The 20,075-nt window shown below is 36.9% G+C and overlaps 1 protein-coding gene and 1 long non-coding RNA gene across 3 annotated transcripts in view; one reads left to right on the top strand and one right to left on the bottom strand.

Annotated features, from left to right (window-relative positions):
* The window catches only part of LOC144035776 (uncharacterized), a 67,467-nt gene that overhangs the window by 25,536 nt on the left and 21,856 nt on the right, over positions 1-20,075 (bottom strand). The gene's annotated exons all lie outside the window — the stretch shown is intronic.
* Positions 1-20,075, top strand: part of gabra3 (gamma-aminobutyric acid type A receptor subunit alpha3) — a 92,071-nt gene that overhangs the window by 56,525 nt on the left and 15,471 nt on the right. For both annotated transcript variants that reach the window (XM_077545705.1, XM_077545704.1), the window contains exons 5-9: positions 10,357-10,577; positions 11,917-11,999; positions 12,819-12,962; positions 16,097-16,249; positions 18,101-18,306. In XM_077545705.1, coding sequence (XP_077401831.1) covers positions 10,357-10,577; positions 11,917-11,999; positions 12,819-12,962; positions 16,097-16,249; positions 18,101-18,306 — 807 coding nt within the window. The remainder of the gene's footprint in view (positions 1-10,356; positions 10,578-11,916; positions 12,000-12,818; positions 12,963-16,096; positions 16,250-18,100; positions 18,307-20,075) is intronic.

Below are 20,075 nucleotides of genomic sequence, written 5' to 3'. Positions count from 1 at the left end.
ATCAGCAGCGGACTTCAACATCCAAACTATACAAACTTTGTATTATGTAGATTGTATATATTATATATATATATATTTTTTTTTTTTTATCACATTTATATATAAATCTATCTATCTATATATATATATATATATATATATATTTGTATATGTAGTATTCCATGAGTCATTACAAGCCCTGAATGAGTGCCTTTAAACAGCAGACAAAAAAAGATCCGCTCATTTTTTTGTCCCTGAATGTTATGCAGCATTTGACATATTTGATCATCCAGCTATAATTGACCGCCTTGGGGTAAGGACGTTTTTTTTTTTTTTTTTTTACTATAGCTCGGAGATGGCTCGACACTCTTGTATTTTGTAGCTGGATTATTGAGCTTTGGAGTTCTTTGGTCTCGCAAGAGAGCCACACAAACTGCTCTGGTGCAGTTCGGGGCTGTCAAAGTCAAATTCGACACAAATCCACAAGGATCTTTTTTCAAATAGATATATCACTAAAGATAATTACAGCAGCTGAGTAGTCCCTTTCTTTCATTAAAGGGGTATTTGCAGCTTATGTAAAAGACTGTTCTTGCTAGGATATGTCAAGTCAAGCAGGACTTCAAAGTCTCTGGCCTTGTTTAAAATTCTATGAAGTCGTCTCACTTTCTCCTAAATTCGTCACAGAATAATTGTTATTCAATTCATGAATTAACATTTAAAAAATTAAAAAACAAAATGTGATTGTAGACATTTGCTCTATTTTACACATATTTTATGGGCATTTTATTATTTTATTTTTATTTTATTTTTTTAAAGAAAAATGGAGGTCAGCTTTTTATGAACCTCACTTCCTGAGAGTTCACATAAGGTCCTGCCTGAGCTGTGTTGGCGGCTCCAAACTGGAGAAGTGGTCTTGGTGCGGGTTCGATCCCCGCTCACCCATAAAATGTATTCATTTTTAATAGGGGTGTTAGAAAAAATCGATTCGGCAATATATCGCGATATTACAGATATATTGCGGCCGAATCGATTTTTAAACGTCATTTTTTTATGGGAATATTCAACAAAACGTCTTACTTAGGGTTAGGATTCACACATTAAGCATAGAAGAATGTTATATTAATGGAACATTAAGCCTTAATATTTCAAACATTAAACAGACGGGCAACCTGTTTGTTAAATGCAGTGGCTCACTTATAAGCCTGAATTTTCTGATAAATAAATACATTTTCATACAAATCTTACAGTGTACTTGTAGAAGTTTACTGATCAGTATCTTCTAAATTTGAGTTAAAAAAAAAAAATCGCAATGATCAATTTATAGATTAGTATCGGAATTAATCGATATCGAATCGTGACACGAATCGCCAGGTCCTATGCAATTCACACCCCTAATTTCTAAGTAAGACTTCAAAAGAGAGTTATGTTTTTGTTTTTTTTATGTTACCCACACAGCTTACATGGCATCTTTGAGTATCATTTAAGTATATCGAGGCCAAGTGTCCTCGTTTTTGAATATCAAAATACGGTTGGTCACCCTACCTAAAGAAATTGGTATATAGTTCCATTCTCTTGTAAACTGTTCATAAAGCATAACATGCACACATCCATGCTATCCGGGTGCCGACTCGGGGTCATGAGCATGTTCTTATCACAATAGAGAGCACTTTATCTTTTTTTCAGCAGATAACACCTTTGAGGTTTTCTCGGCTCACTTTTAGCCCCCAATCTTCTATTGTATTCACGCGCCCCATTTTGGAAACACCATGAATCAATGGCACAATGGGTAGTTAGAGGACATGTGACACACTGTCAGAAATAGGGATACATGCGGCTGTTTAAAAAAAAAAAGGTACAGGATACAAAAATGGCATACACTGTGATGTTCAGAATTGTCCCGGCACGTCCACTTTCATTTCATGATCGCAGTCTTGCATATTTTTAGTAACAAACCTTCACCAAAAAAAGGAAGTTCAGAACAAGTATCAGATAAATAACAAACATATGCTCCGAGGGTTTCTTTCACTCACAGTGCTACAGCCCTCCTCAGAGAAGACATATTTTGCTTTTTAGCAATTTAAAACAGTTCCCAGGCGTATTAATAACAACTGTGATGTGATATGCTTTTCAAAATACCCAAAAGATCAGGAATTACAGAACACTTCACACCCCCTATTTTTGTCTGCTGTTTTTTTTTCTATCCTGTTTTGACTCGGCTGTCCTGACTTTTCTGTGGCACATGCAAAACATCGCCTAGCCAAGCTGCCAAGTCATGAGTGGAGAAGCTCGGTGTGGTGGCAGTTATGAAAATTAGCCACAATGTTATGTCACAATCTGGCTAAATTCACATCTACAGACAAAAACAAAATATGTACTTTAACTGTTAGCCAAACCATCTAGAGACCCAACTCTTTGTATACAAAGCAATTTGAAATATTTTTGTGTAGTAAAATGCTAAATTTAAAACAAGCTAGCTAGCTAGCTAGCTAGCTGCTAGTTGTCTGGCTAGTGGCTAGACAGCAGTTGAAGCAGGTTGATTACTACAGTCTGACCAAATCAAAAGTTATCTTTCACCTTACATCGCAGGTTAATATGCTTTGGAATTTAAAAATATTTGCACATTTGAGGTATAAAAAGTTGAAGGAAATTACCCTACCCTTAATATGTGTACTTTTGTTTTGTTGGAGAGTTGTTCATGCACTATTTTTCTTCCCAATGGAGACTTAGACTCACCTTTTTTTTTTTTTAAATTGTTAGTCGTGAATTTATTTGATACCACTGATCAGTACACTGTTTTTATCCTCCTCGTGCACATAAACATTAAATCAAGGCTTCAAGCATTCCGTTTCAACATCACCCACTGTCTCTGCTTAAAAGTTGCACCACAAGAACGCAAGAGGAAATGTAGCTTGGCACGCCGTACTTTTGATGATGAAAAAAAAAATATATATATATAGAGAGAGAGAGAGAGTCTGACAGTTGTACACATTATAGTGAATGTCATCTATTATTTCAAAACAAAGGTTGCACAATTTAAAAAAAATTGTGATACACCAAAGTAAGGAAAAATCGGAATAGTGGCGCCGACTAACTCGTAGATCCCAGATCTCAATAATGAGCAGTATGAATTGCTGGAATTGGTACCCATTACAAGAAGGGAGGGCATCCGCTGTGTGGATGGGCGGCGAGTTCAAATACTAATGAAGACGACCGCATCAAACGAGCAAAGTGGTTGGCCGCATTTACAGAGCTCGTAAATGTATGATAATGGCCGCGGTGAGTTATTTTTAGCTTTTTTTTTCATTTGATTGAAGCGAATTTGGCTTTGGAGACAATGAGCCTTCAAGGCACTCACAAGCAACTAAATGGAACTGGAGTATGGCTCGTCATTTCCTTTCAAAATCATGCATATAAATGAAACTAATTGTTTGCTCCAAACTTAAATGTCATTGTGAAAGGTATTCAGGAGTGTTTATACAAAGGTTAGGGTTATTTTATTTACATAAGTTCAGAGTGTCTGTGGGTCATAAAAAAAAAGCATGAAGAATTGAACATCCATCCAGTTTCCACATGGAAAGAAGACACGGTTATACTACAACGGGGTTTTACTGAACCGGGCGTTTTACTTCTTCTGCATGGGAAAATAGCCAAATAGCCATTACCTCATAAGTCACAATTTGATAAATGTAATGTTTTTTTGTTTTGTTTTTTTTACAAAATATTGACCAATTTAAAGTATTGAAAATGGCTTTCTTTCTTTGATAATCCAATGTTAATGGATCAGCAAACATGCTGTTTTTGGGGTCTCCTGAAAAGTGACGGTTTTGTAGGTAGAAGGTTTTGGCCCAACGACGTGTGTGTGTGTTTGTGTGTGAAGCTGCGAGCACGTGTTTATATACAGTACGACGTTTATTTTAAGTTGCATTAAAAAAAGCATTAAATTAGACTTGCTGATACCTACAGAAACACTGAAATTCCTTTGCCACTTTAAAAACAAGTGTAGATATTGGCTGCTATTTTCTACCCCGTACACTCAAGGCCTTCGATATCTGAAAATCTGTGCAGGCTTTTTTTGCTGATGTAGTGAATTTCAATCATATAACTCATATTCCACTCTGCGTTTCCATTTCATTCCCATTCGCTTTATTACTACAATCCTTCCTCCTGACGTGAAACAACAGTGACCAAGCTTCATGGCAACCAACCCACAAGGTTTTATTTCTTTATTTCTTTATTTATTTATTTATTATTTAGGCACCTTCAGAAATACAAAAAAAAAAAAAAACAGGACACTGCCCTGTAAGCAATTGTTTTTGGACATAAACATTTTTCTGGCTAAGCGAAAATGTCAACTTGTTCACGGCACTATATTCAAGGATTCATCCTCAAGTGCACTATGAGCGGTTGTACTAAATGGCACAATCAAATCCAATAACTGGCCCTCCCTCAAGCTAGCTACACAATGCCAGGCTTCAAACGCTTGCAGGGATTGTTAAAAAAAAAAAAAGGAGTTGTTCCCCAAACTGAACAACTGAAGTGCTGTATATCCACTTGTCCAATTACCCATCTCCGACCTCAAATGCACTTGAAAAGCTTCACTTCCCACCCGTAGCCTTCACCGAAGCCCCAATATGCCACGTCTCCAAAACAATCCCATCATATCTTATGGCAATGAAAGTTAGCAACTCAAAAGACTTGAAACATAAGATAAACTAACTTAAGGTTACTACAATCATCCTAAAACACACATTAACACAATCCCTTTGACATGATCTCATATTAGCAAAATCACACGGCACCAAAATTAAAAAAAAATAAAAAAAGAGGTGAAGTGGCAGTAAAACAGGTCAAAAATCCTGATGCAATTCAGGAGGAAAGCCTTGTTGCGAAATATGTTTCGTAACGAGAAAAAGACTAGCTGCAAAACATTTGTGGTTTAATCAAATGTGAGCGTGTAGAAATAAGCCAAGTCGAGATTTAACATTCATAATTTCTCATTTCAAAATCCTGGAGCTCAAATCGAGAATGTCTACAACCAACTTTCTGACTTAACTAAAAAAAAGTTTAAATATAATTCTTGTGTTATACTGCTGGTCCCAAATGACATTTAAAAGTGTAACTGCAGTCTGCGTGTTTTACTCCAATACAATATAAAGTATAATATAATATAAAGTCCATGGCAGAGGTCTGTTTTGATTCGCTACACCAACAAATCCAATAGTGGTCCAAAGACGTTCGCACAGCGTTGTAGATAAAATCATCAAAGTGAACTGATACTCAGTAACACGTGCAGGAATAATAAATAATACTTTAGTCCGCAGTCCACACAGACTTTTTCTTCACAGATAATGTTACTCTCACTTTTTCTATTTATTTATTTTTTTCAAATTTCAAGTTGAACTGAACGTTGAATTAATCAGAGATATGAAGGTTTTTTTTTTTGTTTGTTTTGTTTTTTGTTTTGGGAGAAAAACAAGAAGAAGAAAAAAGAGACTTTACTTTTTAAAAGAGAGACTTTTTAAAAGAGGTTTACCATATAGTATGTTTTTTTTTAATATATGAATATGTCATTAAGACACTTGGGCCTTTTTTTTTTTAATTGCAGAAAAACATTCATATTAGGTCTCATATGTATCATGTCCTCATTCTAGTGCATATAACCTAATTTAGGTTATACAATTATATACTGCAATACAATCATGACTAAGTAGTGCTAACTGTGGAAGCCATGAACGAGTAATAAAACCAAACAGGATGTGTTTGTTTTTATGGTTATTAATGACAACAAGTTTTAGGAGATGCAGTTATGGACATTGTCCTTCATTTGTTTACTGCAATGTGATTATATTTGGTGGAACAAAAATGTGCCTCGGGCTGAACACAGTGAAGTGCTAAATGTGTTTACGCCTCAGAGCAGGAAGATGAACACTGAAGATAATTGCAGTTTGCAGGAGCTTCGCAGTTAGTTGCAAATCTCACACTCACAGCAGGGAAAGGTGAATTCACCCCAAAAAAAATAACATACCAAGATAATTGTTTACAGCAGAGAATCAAGAATGACCAGTAATTAGCTTACAGCTCATCAATCACATCTTTGACTAATTATAATAATGCTCAGTGAAGCTCAAAAGAATGGAGTTAATGGATGTGCTGCCTGAAGGAAGTGGCGTGTGTCATTATCACGCTGGCGAATGTCATCTCTGGCCGGCTGTGTATTGTCAAAAAGACGACATCTTCGCATATTTCACAAATAACATTAGCGCACAAAAAAAAGTTCCACAGACAACAGATCTTTTTCCGAGCAGTAAATCACAACTGGCACATGAGATAGCTAACGTAGATAAACGGCGCTGTGTCAAGTTGTCGACTCAAACTAAATATTTACATTGTTTTCCTTTATCTGAAACTTGCATTTGGCGTGTATCTAATAGGAGAAACGCAACAAACTATCAACAAAGACATTCCTTCCTTTTGAGGAATTAATGAAGGTATTCTGGTTTCATCAATATTCTATTATGTATTTCCATGCCATCTCATTAGCCGCCCATCATTTTTGTTACTTGCTTGTTGCCAATGCTTTTCCCACACAATCTCATCTAACGAGGCACTGTCAGACACCAGAAGACGTACCTTGTTCATTTTATATCAAATCCATTGTGGTGGTTTAGATCCAAAAAAAAAGATGAGAATTGTGTCAGTACCACAATATTTACAGGTGTTTATGAAATGGTAAATGGACGGCTTTTTATATAGCGCTTTATCTACACCACACGGTGCTCAAAGCACTTTACAATGCCTCACATTCACCAATTCACACACGTATTAGTACACTAGTGGTCGACCGCTGCCATGCGGGGCGCTGCTAGGTCCGCTGGGAGCAAATCGTGTTTCAGTGTCTTGCTCAAGGACACTTCAAAATGGTCACCACGGGGGGTGAGGATCGAGTCCACAACCTCACGGATGGAAGACGACCACTCTACCACTGAGCCATGCCGCCCTTATTTATTTTTTTATTTAATTTTTTTTTAAATACTAGAAACACCTCTAAGCATGATGCAGCGGTTTAACACCAGTGTAAAAATCATAATGTATAAGAAAAATATTAATATTCATTCGTCCAATTGTAAAAAAAAAATTAACATTATGTTTTGAAATGCAGATATTTGTATTGAATCGTACTAAATGTGCACGTGTGTCTTAAAGAGTAGCAGGTAGATGTGCTGTGCAAAAAAATAATAATAATAAAAAAATAAAAACAATTAAAAAAAATAAAAATTAAAAAAAATAAAAAATTAAAAATTAAAAAATTAAAAAAGTGTATAGACAAAATGTCCTATTGCTTACTGCAATTGGAGAAGCTCCATTCTATCACTACCAGGACATAAAATTAATCCTAATTAATCCTTTGAGAACCGTAACAATGACAAAATGTCTCTGTGTTAAAACCTTGCAGTGTGAGGCTTTGTTTTATTCTTTCTCACATCACTCATTAAAGTGACGCTTTGGCTTTTGGACCTCGCACGCAGGGAATACAGATAAATTAACTCATATATATATTGAGGGCTGAGCCAGGTGCATTTGGCCGATTTCTTTTTTTTCTTCTTTTCATCAAAACGAGGGAGAAACACCAAACAGACGAGCGTTACCACCAGAAAGGCAGCCCAAACTGCAAAACAAATCTGACAAGAAGCAGGCAATAATCAAAAAATCCAATAAATGCAGGTATTGGCCGTTAGGTCGCGGAGGTGCAGGATATGGAGGATGGAGAGCAAGTTGTAGGGGGGGGATGTTGCTGGGATGTAAACGGGGGCCAGCAGAAGAAGAAGAAAAAAAAATAAAAGCTTACGTGCAATTTCATTACGGCACGCTGCCAAAAACAATAAACTGTACAAGCTTTAACTGGCTCTGTGTAAACTAAAAGAGCTGAATGAAGGTACGTACTGTCAAATTAAACTCCCGTGTTTATTGGTGATTTCTGTCCAAAACAAGCAAACCAATAAAATATATCGCCCTTTACACATTGATCAGTTTAGCTGAATTTAACACTCACTCCAGTGGTTAACAAGCACAGGTGAGGCTTTGCACAGGAAATTGTCTCATAAACTCAAAAGACGCATTCGCTGAAAAGAAAGTCTTGATTTACCCTCACAACTTCAATCATTTCTTCAGAGAGCACGGCACCAAATAACTTCCCGCTTTGATAGAACATGCGCTATTATGTAAAAATATGTATAAATGCAAGACTAAAAGCTCACATTGACAGACAGGCGAAAGGGAATGTGTTTTTATGTGGTTGTCCCAGTTCTTGAATCATAGCTGATTTGAATAGAATGAGAAAAAAAAGAAGGAAAAACTGGCAGATTATCAACCTCTGTGAGCTTGGCGAAAAATAGCCTAGCAACCAGGAAAGGACGCGTCAACTTATATAATATCTGCATACAAATTTGATAAAAATATGACTTTTTTTTTTCATTTATTCATTTGATTCTTACAGTAAATGTCAATGATAGCCATTATTTTCACACCATAGCAAGCAAACATGGCTGACAAGTCTACACGTGCACGCAAGGCCACAAATGATCTGCATATTAAATTGTGTGTAATAAAAAAGACATCAAAATAAAAACATGCTCTGCCGAAATGGCAATTGCGTTGTGTTTCCTTCAAATATGCATTCATGGTCTTAAGCCTCGGGTGCAAAATTCCAGTTTGTCTTTTGAAATGTGTTTTTGTATTTTGAGGGAAGGGATCATTAATACAACTGCCCTCTGGTGTCAATGTGTGCTCATCTGTTTCTGCTGGCCTGCAGTCATGACTTGTTTGCGATGGGCAAACAAGCCATATCCTAATCTGATGTGATTAGCATAATAGCAGATAGATTACATTCATTTTCAATATAGAGGTTGTCCATCTATTGCAATTAAAACAAAGATTCTTTTTTTTCTTTGTTTATAACACCAAATTAATGGATGTTATTTTCAGGCCTGTGTTTAAGATAAAACAGAGTAATTGTTTCAAGTTGGTTAGCGCAAGGTCAGCAACATCAATTAACATTCTGCACTGTTTAGAGAGGTCATTTTGATGTATTGAGTAGAGACGTTATCCAAATCCCGACCCCCCACCCCCCGAGGATGATGGCCTTGTTTTGAAGCCACTTGGAATTGATCACCAGTTTTTGATTTTCACCCACGGAGCAGTCAGTTCCACATCACTGCTCACCAAGAAGCCTTTGAATGTACCAGAAAAGGCAAAATTATCGATTACTCAAGTCTGCACAGCTGCTCTACACAGCTAATGAGGAGCTCTGTTGCCAGGACACCAACTCCTTCAGATGGAACATGAAATGTTAAGAGTAGACCTACAGTCATTTCTGGACTACAAGCCGCTACTTTTTTCACTTGCGTTCGAAATCCCCTCGAAAAAAGTATATTTACGTTTTTTTATTTTGTTTTTATGCTAGAGCATACAGAAAGCTTTGGGGCAGCTTCTGACCTGAAGAGGTCACTTAAAGCAATGGTGGTTATTACAAAAAAAAACGGCCACCAGGTGGCTGCAGAGTATAAGAGATCAGCCAGGGCCATGTTACAAAAAGGCTCTTTTTCAACAGGTTTGTGATTAATGATGAAACTTAGCTATATTCTAATGCTAATTGCTGCAAAACGGAAACAGGTAGACATTTTTTTTTTCCTGATGAAAGAAGAGACTCTAATCTTTTATTTGGTAGGTTCCATGTTTTATAGCAATAGAACACAATATTTTGTGGGCCTTGCAAAATCAGTCAAAAAAAAACAGTAAAACAGCCGGGAGCCAAGGGGGTTGCTTCAGTGAAAATGGCGAGTGAGTGAATGAGTTAACTAGGCTAGCTCCCCGCTAAGGCTAACATTTGTTTTAAGACAGTGGCCGAACGCGTTGCAGTGGGCGGCCGGCAAGAGCGTTATGTCCATACATGAAAGTGGTCCGTGGTGCAAAAAAAAAAAAAAAAAAGATTGGGCACTGCGATAGAGAACCGTGATAAGTAAGCTAGCTAGCTAAGTCAAAGCTTGGCAATTTCTTGTTCAAACAGGGCCACACAACTCAATTGTGCTAAATATGAAAATGACTGCTTCAAAATCATTGGCTTGCAATAAAGAAAATGGTGTCCTGTCATTGCTATGGCAACTGCCGACTGTGTCAGTGGAGTTGCGCGACTAAGTTGTTCAAAAATTGCTGAAATGCTAAAATCACGAATCAATGTTTAATTCAGGAGATTGATAATGAAAATGAATTGGTAGTAGGAAAACTGTGTGTGACACTATATCTTGCCATTTTCTCTAAAGAATAAATGCTATACACTTGAACGCTTCATATGATTACAACTTTCCACTCCACTCCCCACAGGAGTACACCATCGATGTATTTTTCCGCCAGAGTTGGAGAGATGAGAGACTGAAATTTGATGGGCCCATGCAGGTGTTGCCCCTCAACAACCTCCTTGCCAGTAAGATCTGGACACCTGACACATTTTTCCACAATGGGAAGAAGTCTGTGGCCCACAACATGACAACCCCGAACAAACTTCTGCGACTAGTTGACAATGGCACGCTTCTCTACACGATGAGGTAAGAGAAGACGCTGACAGCGCGGGTTCATAAGTTCACGCTCAGTGAGGACGTTGATGTGAGTATGAGCGGTTGTCTGTTTACTTCGATCAATGCTCTTATATACCAACCATCTTCTAAATTCTCCCGTTTTATTCACTGGTCAATTAAGTTCACGCTCCTCCAAAACTATATTAATTAAAAAGTTCTATATTATTTTATTTCATTGACATGTTTCTAATCTCTCTTCACTATGTTTTGCTTTAAAATGTCCTGCATCAAAAGTAATCTGATTGCGGACAGTATTCAAATTCATCTCTATTGGGATATCCAGAGCGGTCCATTCAATTTGTCATATATAAAAACAAAAAATATACACATACAAAAAAATAAATAAATTAAAAAAATAATTAAAAATAAATAATAAATAAATTAAAAAAAAAAAAGAGAGCAATTATGATGACATGTCAAATCGGTAAAATTGCCGAATGAACAATATTGAGCTCTCCAGGAAAAAAAAAAAATTAAAAAAAATAAAAAAAATTGTATAGTATGTGAATGCCTTGAAAAGGCAGGTCTACACTGATTGACGTGGAAATGAAAATTATGGAAGTACAATTTGCCGGCTATTTCCTGGCTGCATTAGCCACTTTGGTGTATGGTGACGCTACTTTTTGATGACTTTATTGTGTTACCATTTGTTTAATATAGTGATGAAAGCGCAATATTGGCTGTTACGGATTGCTGTTTGTTATAACTAGCAGTGATAGGTCATATTCAATAGCTAACAATAATGTTTATATGCAGTTGAGTAACTGTACTGTACTGTGCAATAAAAAAAAAAATTGATGCACTATGTACTTTTAATCAAATATGTTTAATACAAACTAGATTCAGGCCAACACAGCTTATAAAAACTAGTATATAAAATGAAATAGTAATATTTACCCATCTCAAATAAGAAACACTAAATTCCAAATGATATCCCATTATATGGTTTTATTATTACAGTACTCATCAAGGTTTGACCTTGCTTTTGAATAAAGTGCTTTATTTTATTAGGATTGTTTGTGTTTGAATTGTTCCATAAACAGATTCCTTTTACCCTGACACAGCGTTCCAACCAAAGTATCGCCAGTGTGTATAATCAGTAAATAGCTCATTGACTCGCTTATATTGATTCCCCATTAAACTTCAGGTTAACAAATAAAAGTGACCATAAAAGCGCACAGTGGATGTTGTGTCTTGGCTTGTGTTTTGACTTGTGTCGTATTTCCTATCCCCTCAACCCCACTTGACCTCCTCCTCCCTGCCATCACGCCCCCCCCCCCCACACATCTCCCATCCTTCGCCCTTCAAGGTTGACCATTCATGCCGAATGTCCCATGCACCTGGAGGATTTCCCCATGGATGCGCACGCCTGTCCCCTAAAATTTGGAAGCTGTAAGTCACATTAGTGTTTAAGTTTAGCATTACACAGTCAGGTAGCAAGCAAACTAAAGTCAACCGTTGGTCCCATATATCACTAAGTTGTGTTTCATATGCTTTAACCCTAGAGAACCCACGGGGTCAAATTTGGCCCCTATAAATTCTGCTACTCAAATAACAAAGACCTTTTTTTTTTTCTTTTTTTTTTACAAATTTAACTTCAAAAGTCCAGAGTGCCACTTCTGACCCCTGCACGGGGCCATCTAGTGGATGAATATTGCACTTACATGAGCCAGAGTGGTGGTGACAAGATGGCTGGCAAAATGCTGTTTTGTTGAGCTGGAAATCAATCCAAACAAAACCATCTTCTCAGCGAACCATCAGATGGTAAAATTGTGTTTTTTTTTGTTAATCTATTTCATATGATGTGGCATAATGCCTCGGAGTATGTTTTATATATATATTTTGACAAATTAGCAACTCTGAGCTAGTTAAAAAAAAAAGGGTTAAAATTGAAAAAACATATTTTGGTGTTCAGTGAACTTATAGCAGTCATTTAATGTATAATTCATAATTTTCCAAAGAAGAAAAGGGTTCTTGGGTTCTCCAGGGTTAAAAGTGCATGTGAATAAAAAAGCCTGAAACTAAAAGAAAAAAGACTGCACGGGATAGTTTCAAGAAAATGGTGAAATGACCATACTTGTTAAGGATTTCCACAAAAACAACAAACAAATAAAGACTTCCCTTATTCTTGGACTTTCAGGGAAATAATTTTCACTATTGATGTGAAATAAAGCTGCCTCTAATCCATGTTTGGCCCCTTTTGCTTCCTAGACGCATACACCAACAATGAGGTGATTTACCTCTGGACTTATGACGACGAGCGGTCTGTTTCTGTGGCTGGGGATGGTTCCAGGCTCAACCAGTATGACCTACTGGGACACGTTATTGGCAAAGAAACCATAAGTTCCAGTACAGGTACAGATGATAGAGAATACAACGAATATACTGGCTAGCATGATGCTAACTGTTGGTGGGCAAAAAGCTTGTGGATTGTGTTTAAAATCGAAAGGCTTCTGTTGGTTGGTGTCGTTTCTACGTGTCATGCATGGAGAATGGTCGGTGAAATCCGATTTATGCCCCAGCCCCGGACACTTTAAAGATGAATTGCACTGATGGAAAATAAATTTCACTTTCTTCGTATTTTCCTGCGTGATCCAAAAATCAATCTGTATTTCCGTCCGAAGCCGTGTGCAATTTTTCTCAGCCCTTTTGACAGCTTCTGCAGAAGGGCAAAATTATTTTTTATCATATGGGACATTGCAGGCAGTGTAAAGCAGTTTTCAATGGAATCAGAACTCAGAACTGGTCATCACAATGATGGAATGATCGGAAAATTGTATAAGCCACACCCACTCAATTAAAAGAAAGAAATAAAACACACAATCTAATAATTTGCTGTGGCATGCTTGAGTTAAGTTGATACAGGTAGAGTTGATTGATAATGAATTTGATTGATAATAATTGAAATTGTTTCCACGGAGAATAGAATAGACTATATACCTGTTTTTATGTTACTTTTGCATAAACACGGAAGTAACGGTTGTTTGATAGTTTGAAATGACCACAATTGCGATACAGATTTTTTTTTATGTGTATGTGCATGTGTGCGAGTGTGTGTGTGTGTATTCATTAGTTCACCTAAAACCTATTTAAAAAAAACATACCGTTCACCTAAACCGAACACTTCCAGCCAGAGTCGTGAGGCCGTCAGGAGACCCGAGGAAGGACCAAAGATACAAATTTATTTTAGCCCCTCTACGTCATTTCCCATTTAAATTACCGGAGCATTAAGCTAGGGGACTTATATTAGCATAAGAATAATGGCAGTAATGCCGGGTTGAACGTATGTATTTTACTTTCAATGAACATTTTTGAGTCGTCGTGTTGTCGTCAAGACCAAACCAACCGAGACCAAGACATTATCGTGGCCAGAAAGTATCGAGACCGAGACAAGACCAACTTTTTGGAGGCTGAGACCGAGACAAGACCAACATTTGAGGTCGAAAACCGAGACAAAAATCAGTAAAAATGCATTTGATTCCGAGACGAGAACAAGACCCTTAAAAAGTGGTCTCGTGTCCGGTCTCAAGACCAAGAACAATGTTGAGAACTACAACACTAATGATCCCAAATAAACAACAAAACGTTGCCTCTCATTTGGAGAAGGCAACACTGACCTTTTCCACAACCCTACTGTGGAAAATAGAACAATAGCAACAAAGAAGCAGAGCAACCGCAGGGCAGATCTGAATACCAAGAGCAAATGTGTCAATGTGTGGATTTGATTTAAAATCATTACCAGTTAAAACAGAAAAAAATCTGCAAAGAAGCTGCATCGGTGTTTCAACCACAAGGAGAAAAAAAAAAGTTGGATAACGGTGAATGCTTCGCCTTATTTACAACTGTTGAACAGTCAGCCAAGATAGATTTAGCATTAGCTAAAGTAACAACACAACCAGATTGACTAGCAATCAATTTTGTTAGAAATACTTCCTTTCTTTTCTTTTCTTTGGTCCTTCCTCGGGTCTCCTGACGGTCTCACGACTTTGGCTGGAAGTGTTCAGTTTAGGTGAACGGTATGGGATTTTTTTTAATAGGTTTTAGGTGAACTAATGAATATACACTCACACGCACGCACATACACGTTCAAAATTAAAAAAATAATAATAATAATAAAAATAAAAAAAAAGAGAGAGAGAGCAATGATGTCAAATCGGTAAAATTACCGAATGAACAATACTGACCTCTCCAGAAAAAAAGAAAGAAAAAAAAAAAAGAAAAATAAATAAAATACCTCCTTGTGAGAATTTATTGTATATTTGATTTTTAGTCAAACTGTAGTGCCAAGGTTTTTAATTTTGAGAATCTGCTCACCCAAACCTTAACACGTGTGTCTACAGAAAAGGCAGCTCTTAGCTCAAATGGAAATGCATTCCACAATTTGAAGAAAATGGACTGCGACGCTCGATCATCTTTAGTTCCCATCACGTGAGGAACATTAAGTTAAAGGTGGTCAGCAGACTGCAGTGACCTAACAGGTCCACCTAGTGTGGAGGAAGGAGCCTGATGATTGGGGGAAAAGGAGGAGTTGTAATACTTTTTCAAGATAGTATAAGAATGAGAGGAGTCCGCTGAAAAAGACACACTTGCGAGAGGGACTGCAGCCAATTGTCTGTAAACTTACTTGTGTCCAGAATATTCTGTAAAATAAATCCTTCGAAGGACCTGTTCACCGATCTCCAGTCTGTATTCAGAAAATCAACATTCTCTCTACCCGAACAACAACGAACACGCGGAAGACAAAGATAGTCTTCTAGCACAACTTTTAGGTGGGAAAAAGCCGGTTTATGTATTCATCAATGAGCATGGATGGATCGATGGCTTCAAGGTTTCTCAAGCTGTGGCCAACAACAACTCAGATAAGCGAGTATAGAAATTGGATGGGGTGGATGAATGGAATCAAAAAGTAACAGAAGACTGTAAGAGGTAAAAAAAAAAAGTTTTCCTCTTTAAAAGCTTTTTTGCTCCTTGCGACTCTCAGGAGGCGAGTCGCTGGGTCACAGAGCTGTGGCAGGTTTCACTTGCGCTTTGAGACCTAACTAACAATGAAACCACTTTCTTGCAGTGCCCTCTGGCCTGTTTTCCTTGAAGTAAAAGGTGTGCCCGTATGTGGTCAGAAACTCTACTGAGAACACTTTGTTTGAGATAATCATTATCGTTGTGTTGGTGTGGCGGTTTGAAGGTAAGCTACACACAAAGTGTTGCTACTAAACGCCAACTTAAAGGTGGATGTGAAATGATTCCTTTAATAAGCTTTTGCACAAGCCAAGTAACGGTTTGCTCTTTCAAGGCTTTCAGAGAAAAGTGTGATTTCTTAGCTTAAGGACAAAACTGAGAAATAGTGACAACGCTATGGCAACCATGGTATTAATACACTCAGTTGAATATGTATAAATGTTCCAGCATTAATCAGGATGTCGGCCTGTGTTGTCTGACTTGATCTGCTGTATCTCCATTTCTCTTTTTTTCTGCTCTCTCTCTCCCCCCAGGGGAATATGTAGTGATGACAACATACTTCCATTTGAAAAGGAAAATTGGCTATTTTGTGATCCAAACCTACCTTCCCTGCATCATGACAGTCATACTGTCACAAGTGTCCTTCTGGTTAAACAGAGAATCAGTACCTGCGCGCACCGTGTTTGGTAAGTTCCATCTTGTGTTTTTATGCAACCCAGAATGCACTAAATAATAACTGAAGTCTGAGAGACTGATGGCCGGGTGAGTACGGGGCTCTTAAAGGGTGAGGTAAAAGCAAAAGAAATGTGCAGAGATGATTTAATTTAATAGGTAGCATTGATCTAATTTGATTGTGCAGGCGTATGCAGCTAATCAATCTAATCCAATCTAATCCAAACATTGTCACCACTGTGACTATATATATATATATATATATATATATATATTAGGGGTGTGAATTGCCTAGTACCTGGCGATACGATTCGTATCACAATTCATAGGACACGATTCGATACCGATTAATCCCGATGCGAATCTATAAATTGATTATTGTGATTTTTTATTTTTTTTTATTTTGAAAATACTAATCAGTAAACTTGTACATGTACACTAAGATTTGTATGAAAATGTATTTATTTTTATCTGAAAATTCAGGCTTATAACTGAGCCACTGCATTTAACAAACAGGTTGCAGCACTGAAATAAAATATCAAGGCTTAATGTTCCATTAATATAACATTCTTCCAAGGATTTTGTTTAAAAATCGATTCAGCCGCATATCGAATCGATTCGAGAATTTGCGCGCTGTAATATCGCTGAATCGATTTTTTCTAACACCCCTAATATATATATATATATATATATATATATATATATATATATATATATATATATATATATATATATATATATATATGTGTGTGTTTATAATATCTTAAATAGCCAAGTAAAGGTCAAAGCGAAGAGTCAGAGGTGAGGGCAGACGCAGATCAGACAAAGGAAAACCGGGGGGAATAAAATTGGTGAGATTAGAACAGCTAAAAGTGAAAGAATCTAAATCTGAGTCAGAGTCAGATTGAGAACACAGGAGTGGCTGGGGAGAGGGAAGTCTGGGCTTCCTCTCTAAGCTGCTGCCCCCGTGACCCGCGATACAAAATGGATGGATGGAGTCAGAGTCTTTGAGGTTGTATAAATTGGAATCTATAAATCGGAATCATTTTGTGTCAGCAAAATGGCAGGGCCAAAGGAAAACAAGAATGGCCTTGGAGAGCTGATAGGTTGACATTCAAAGCCTATTCTGTTGAACAATTGTCTTCGATTAAGAAGGGACACTTTCATTTTGAAGGTGACTGCGCTGTATGTACTGTGCATGTAGTATGAGGAACACATTTGCTCGCATTGTTCCCATCTTGGTCATCTTTTGGCTGTATACTGTAACATTTTAGCAGATTTAAGTTTCAAACCGTTTAATTAAAAAGAAGAACCAGAAGACGTGTGATTTATTTTTGAACAGAGAAAATATTTACACTTAGACTTTAAACTGATTTGATTGGCTGGATCTGGATCGGACGATATTTAGCATTTTAGGCAGAGTTAGTGATTGGCTGCAATGTCTATATAATAATTATTATTGTTTTGTTTTTATGTTTTTGTTAAGTGATGGTTATTAAAATCAGGCAGGTTTGTAAAGAGTAAACCTAATTTATAAACAAAACAACTGTAACAGTGGAACCGTAGAAGATGCCGATAGCACGCCTGCCTCACAGTCAAGGGTTCTGGGTCGGAACCTCACGCCCGACCTTTCCATGTGGAGGATAAGCGTCAGATAAGCATATCACCATAATGTGTGGTGTCGTATTGAATAATCTGAAGAGACACACTGACGTAAATTCAATAATTTGGCAATTTAAAAAAAATACCTGGTGAATTTTCCAATGGCAAAATTATTTTTAACTGAACAAAATGTTGATGGGGAAAATGCTTTCCTTCACAGTGCTTCCTCAAGCTCTTCCCTGATTTTCGTATTCTATTCCCAGGGGTCACCACTGTCCTCACCATGACGACCCTAAGCATCAGTGCCCGCAACTCCCTCCCTAAGGTTGCCTATGCCACCGCCATGGACTGGTTCATGGCAGTGTGCTATGCCTTTGTCTTCTCTGCCTTGATTGAGTTTGCCACAGTCAACTACTTCACCAAGCGCAGCTGGGCATGGGATGGCAAAAAAGAGGGCATGGAGGTCAGGGTGAGTGATTCCTGTATGAAAAAAAATTGCACATTGATGATGATGGTGATGAAGATGATGATGATGATGAATGTGTCACTTCTCTCTCCTCTCTGGCTTTAACTGCTTTCATCTTTTATATTTTTGTTGAAAACACTCAAAGAGCTGCTGAGAATGTTGTCAATTGACACTGTTGAATGAACAAGGGTCAATTGGAAACTCTGAGTTACCCCTTAAAGTAACCCAGACTACTCGGTAAAAGAGCTTTTATTTATTCATTAGGAGCCAAATGGAACAAGGACAGTTGGGAGAGCAGAACCAGAGGTAAAATTCCCAAAGACACTAGCCCCAATTTAGTGTGGCAGCATATGTTCGAGCCCCATTTTAGTCAGTGTAAACCCATTCTGTCAAGATGAGACAGCATCTTGCAGTACAGCCTGCTCATTAAAAAAAATGGTACACTGACTAAAAAAAAGTGAGAGTGCATTTAAATGAATCCCTGGAGGCCAATATTACTTTCACGCGCAGATTTGTCAATAGTTTACACTCTTTTGTGTGTTTATGAGCAGCGAAGACGGTAGAAGTAATTGGATCAGAACAAGAAAGTTGAAATATAGATGAGTGTGGGCCATTTTGCTGGAAATATTTAACTGGGGAATGCTTTTGTGCTTCAGTCAATTTAGGATTATTGACTCTGGAGTCATAATGTGGAGGTGGAAAAAGAAATGTAAATAGGTTTCAGAAATTGCTTTGTACCCTAAACTCAATGCACTTTACATACAGGCCTCACCTATGTTGAGATGAATGTAATTTACAGGGGAGAGGGGGGGGGGGGGGGTTATTATTAACTCATTCACTGCCATTGACAGCTATAGACGTCAAAATTCATTTTAACTATTTCTCATTAGTTTAACATACTTTTTATTTATTTTTTTGTACATTTACAACAGATAAAAAATTTGTGATTAATCGTGAGTTAATTAATTAATTAATTATGATTACAAATTTGAATTGTCTGATGCCCCTAATGAAATATTTTATTTTTAATAATCCTTTTTTTTTTAATAAGGAAAAGATTATTAAAAATTAGGGGCGTCAGGCGATTACAATTTTTAATCGTAATTAATCGCATGACTTTACTAGTTAACTCACGATTAATCACAGATTTTATATCTGTTCTAATACAATTAAAAAAAAATCTAGGTTTTCATACTCTTGTTAACAAAAGTGGGGGAAAATGTTAAACTAATAGAAATAGCTCAGTTGAATTTTTGATTTTTTTTTATGAGGAAAAGATTATTAAAAATTAGGGCCGTCAGGCGATTACAATTTTTAATTGTAATTAATCGCATGACTTTACTAGTTAACTCACGATTAATCACAGATTTTATATCTGTTCTAATACAATTAAAAAAAAATCTAGGTTTTCATACTCTTGTTAACAAAAGTGGGGGAAAATGTTAAACTAATAGAAATAGCTCAGTTGAATTTTTGATTTTTTTTTATGAGGAAAAGATTATTAAAAATTAGGGGCGTCAGGCGATTACAATTTTTAATCATAATTAATCGCATGACTTTACTAGTTAACTCACGATTAATGACAGATTTTATGTCTGTTCTAATACAATAAAAAAAAATCTAGGTTTTCATACTCTTGTTGACAAAAGTGGGGGAAAATGTTAAACTAATAGAAATAGCTCAAATGAATTTTTGACGTATATAGCCGTCAATGGCAGTGAATGAGTTAACATGATTGGCACCAAAGTGCAGTGAGGTACTCACCACCTGCA

The sequence above is a fragment of the Vanacampus margaritifer genome, chromosome 16 (assembly GCF_051991255.1).
Source record: "Vanacampus margaritifer isolate UIUO_Vmar chromosome 16, RoL_Vmar_1.0, whole genome shotgun sequence".
NCBI lineage: Eukaryota > Metazoa > Chordata > Actinopteri > Syngnathiformes > Syngnathidae > Vanacampus > Vanacampus margaritifer.
This window is presented reverse-complemented; position numbering and strand designations above follow the sequence as displayed.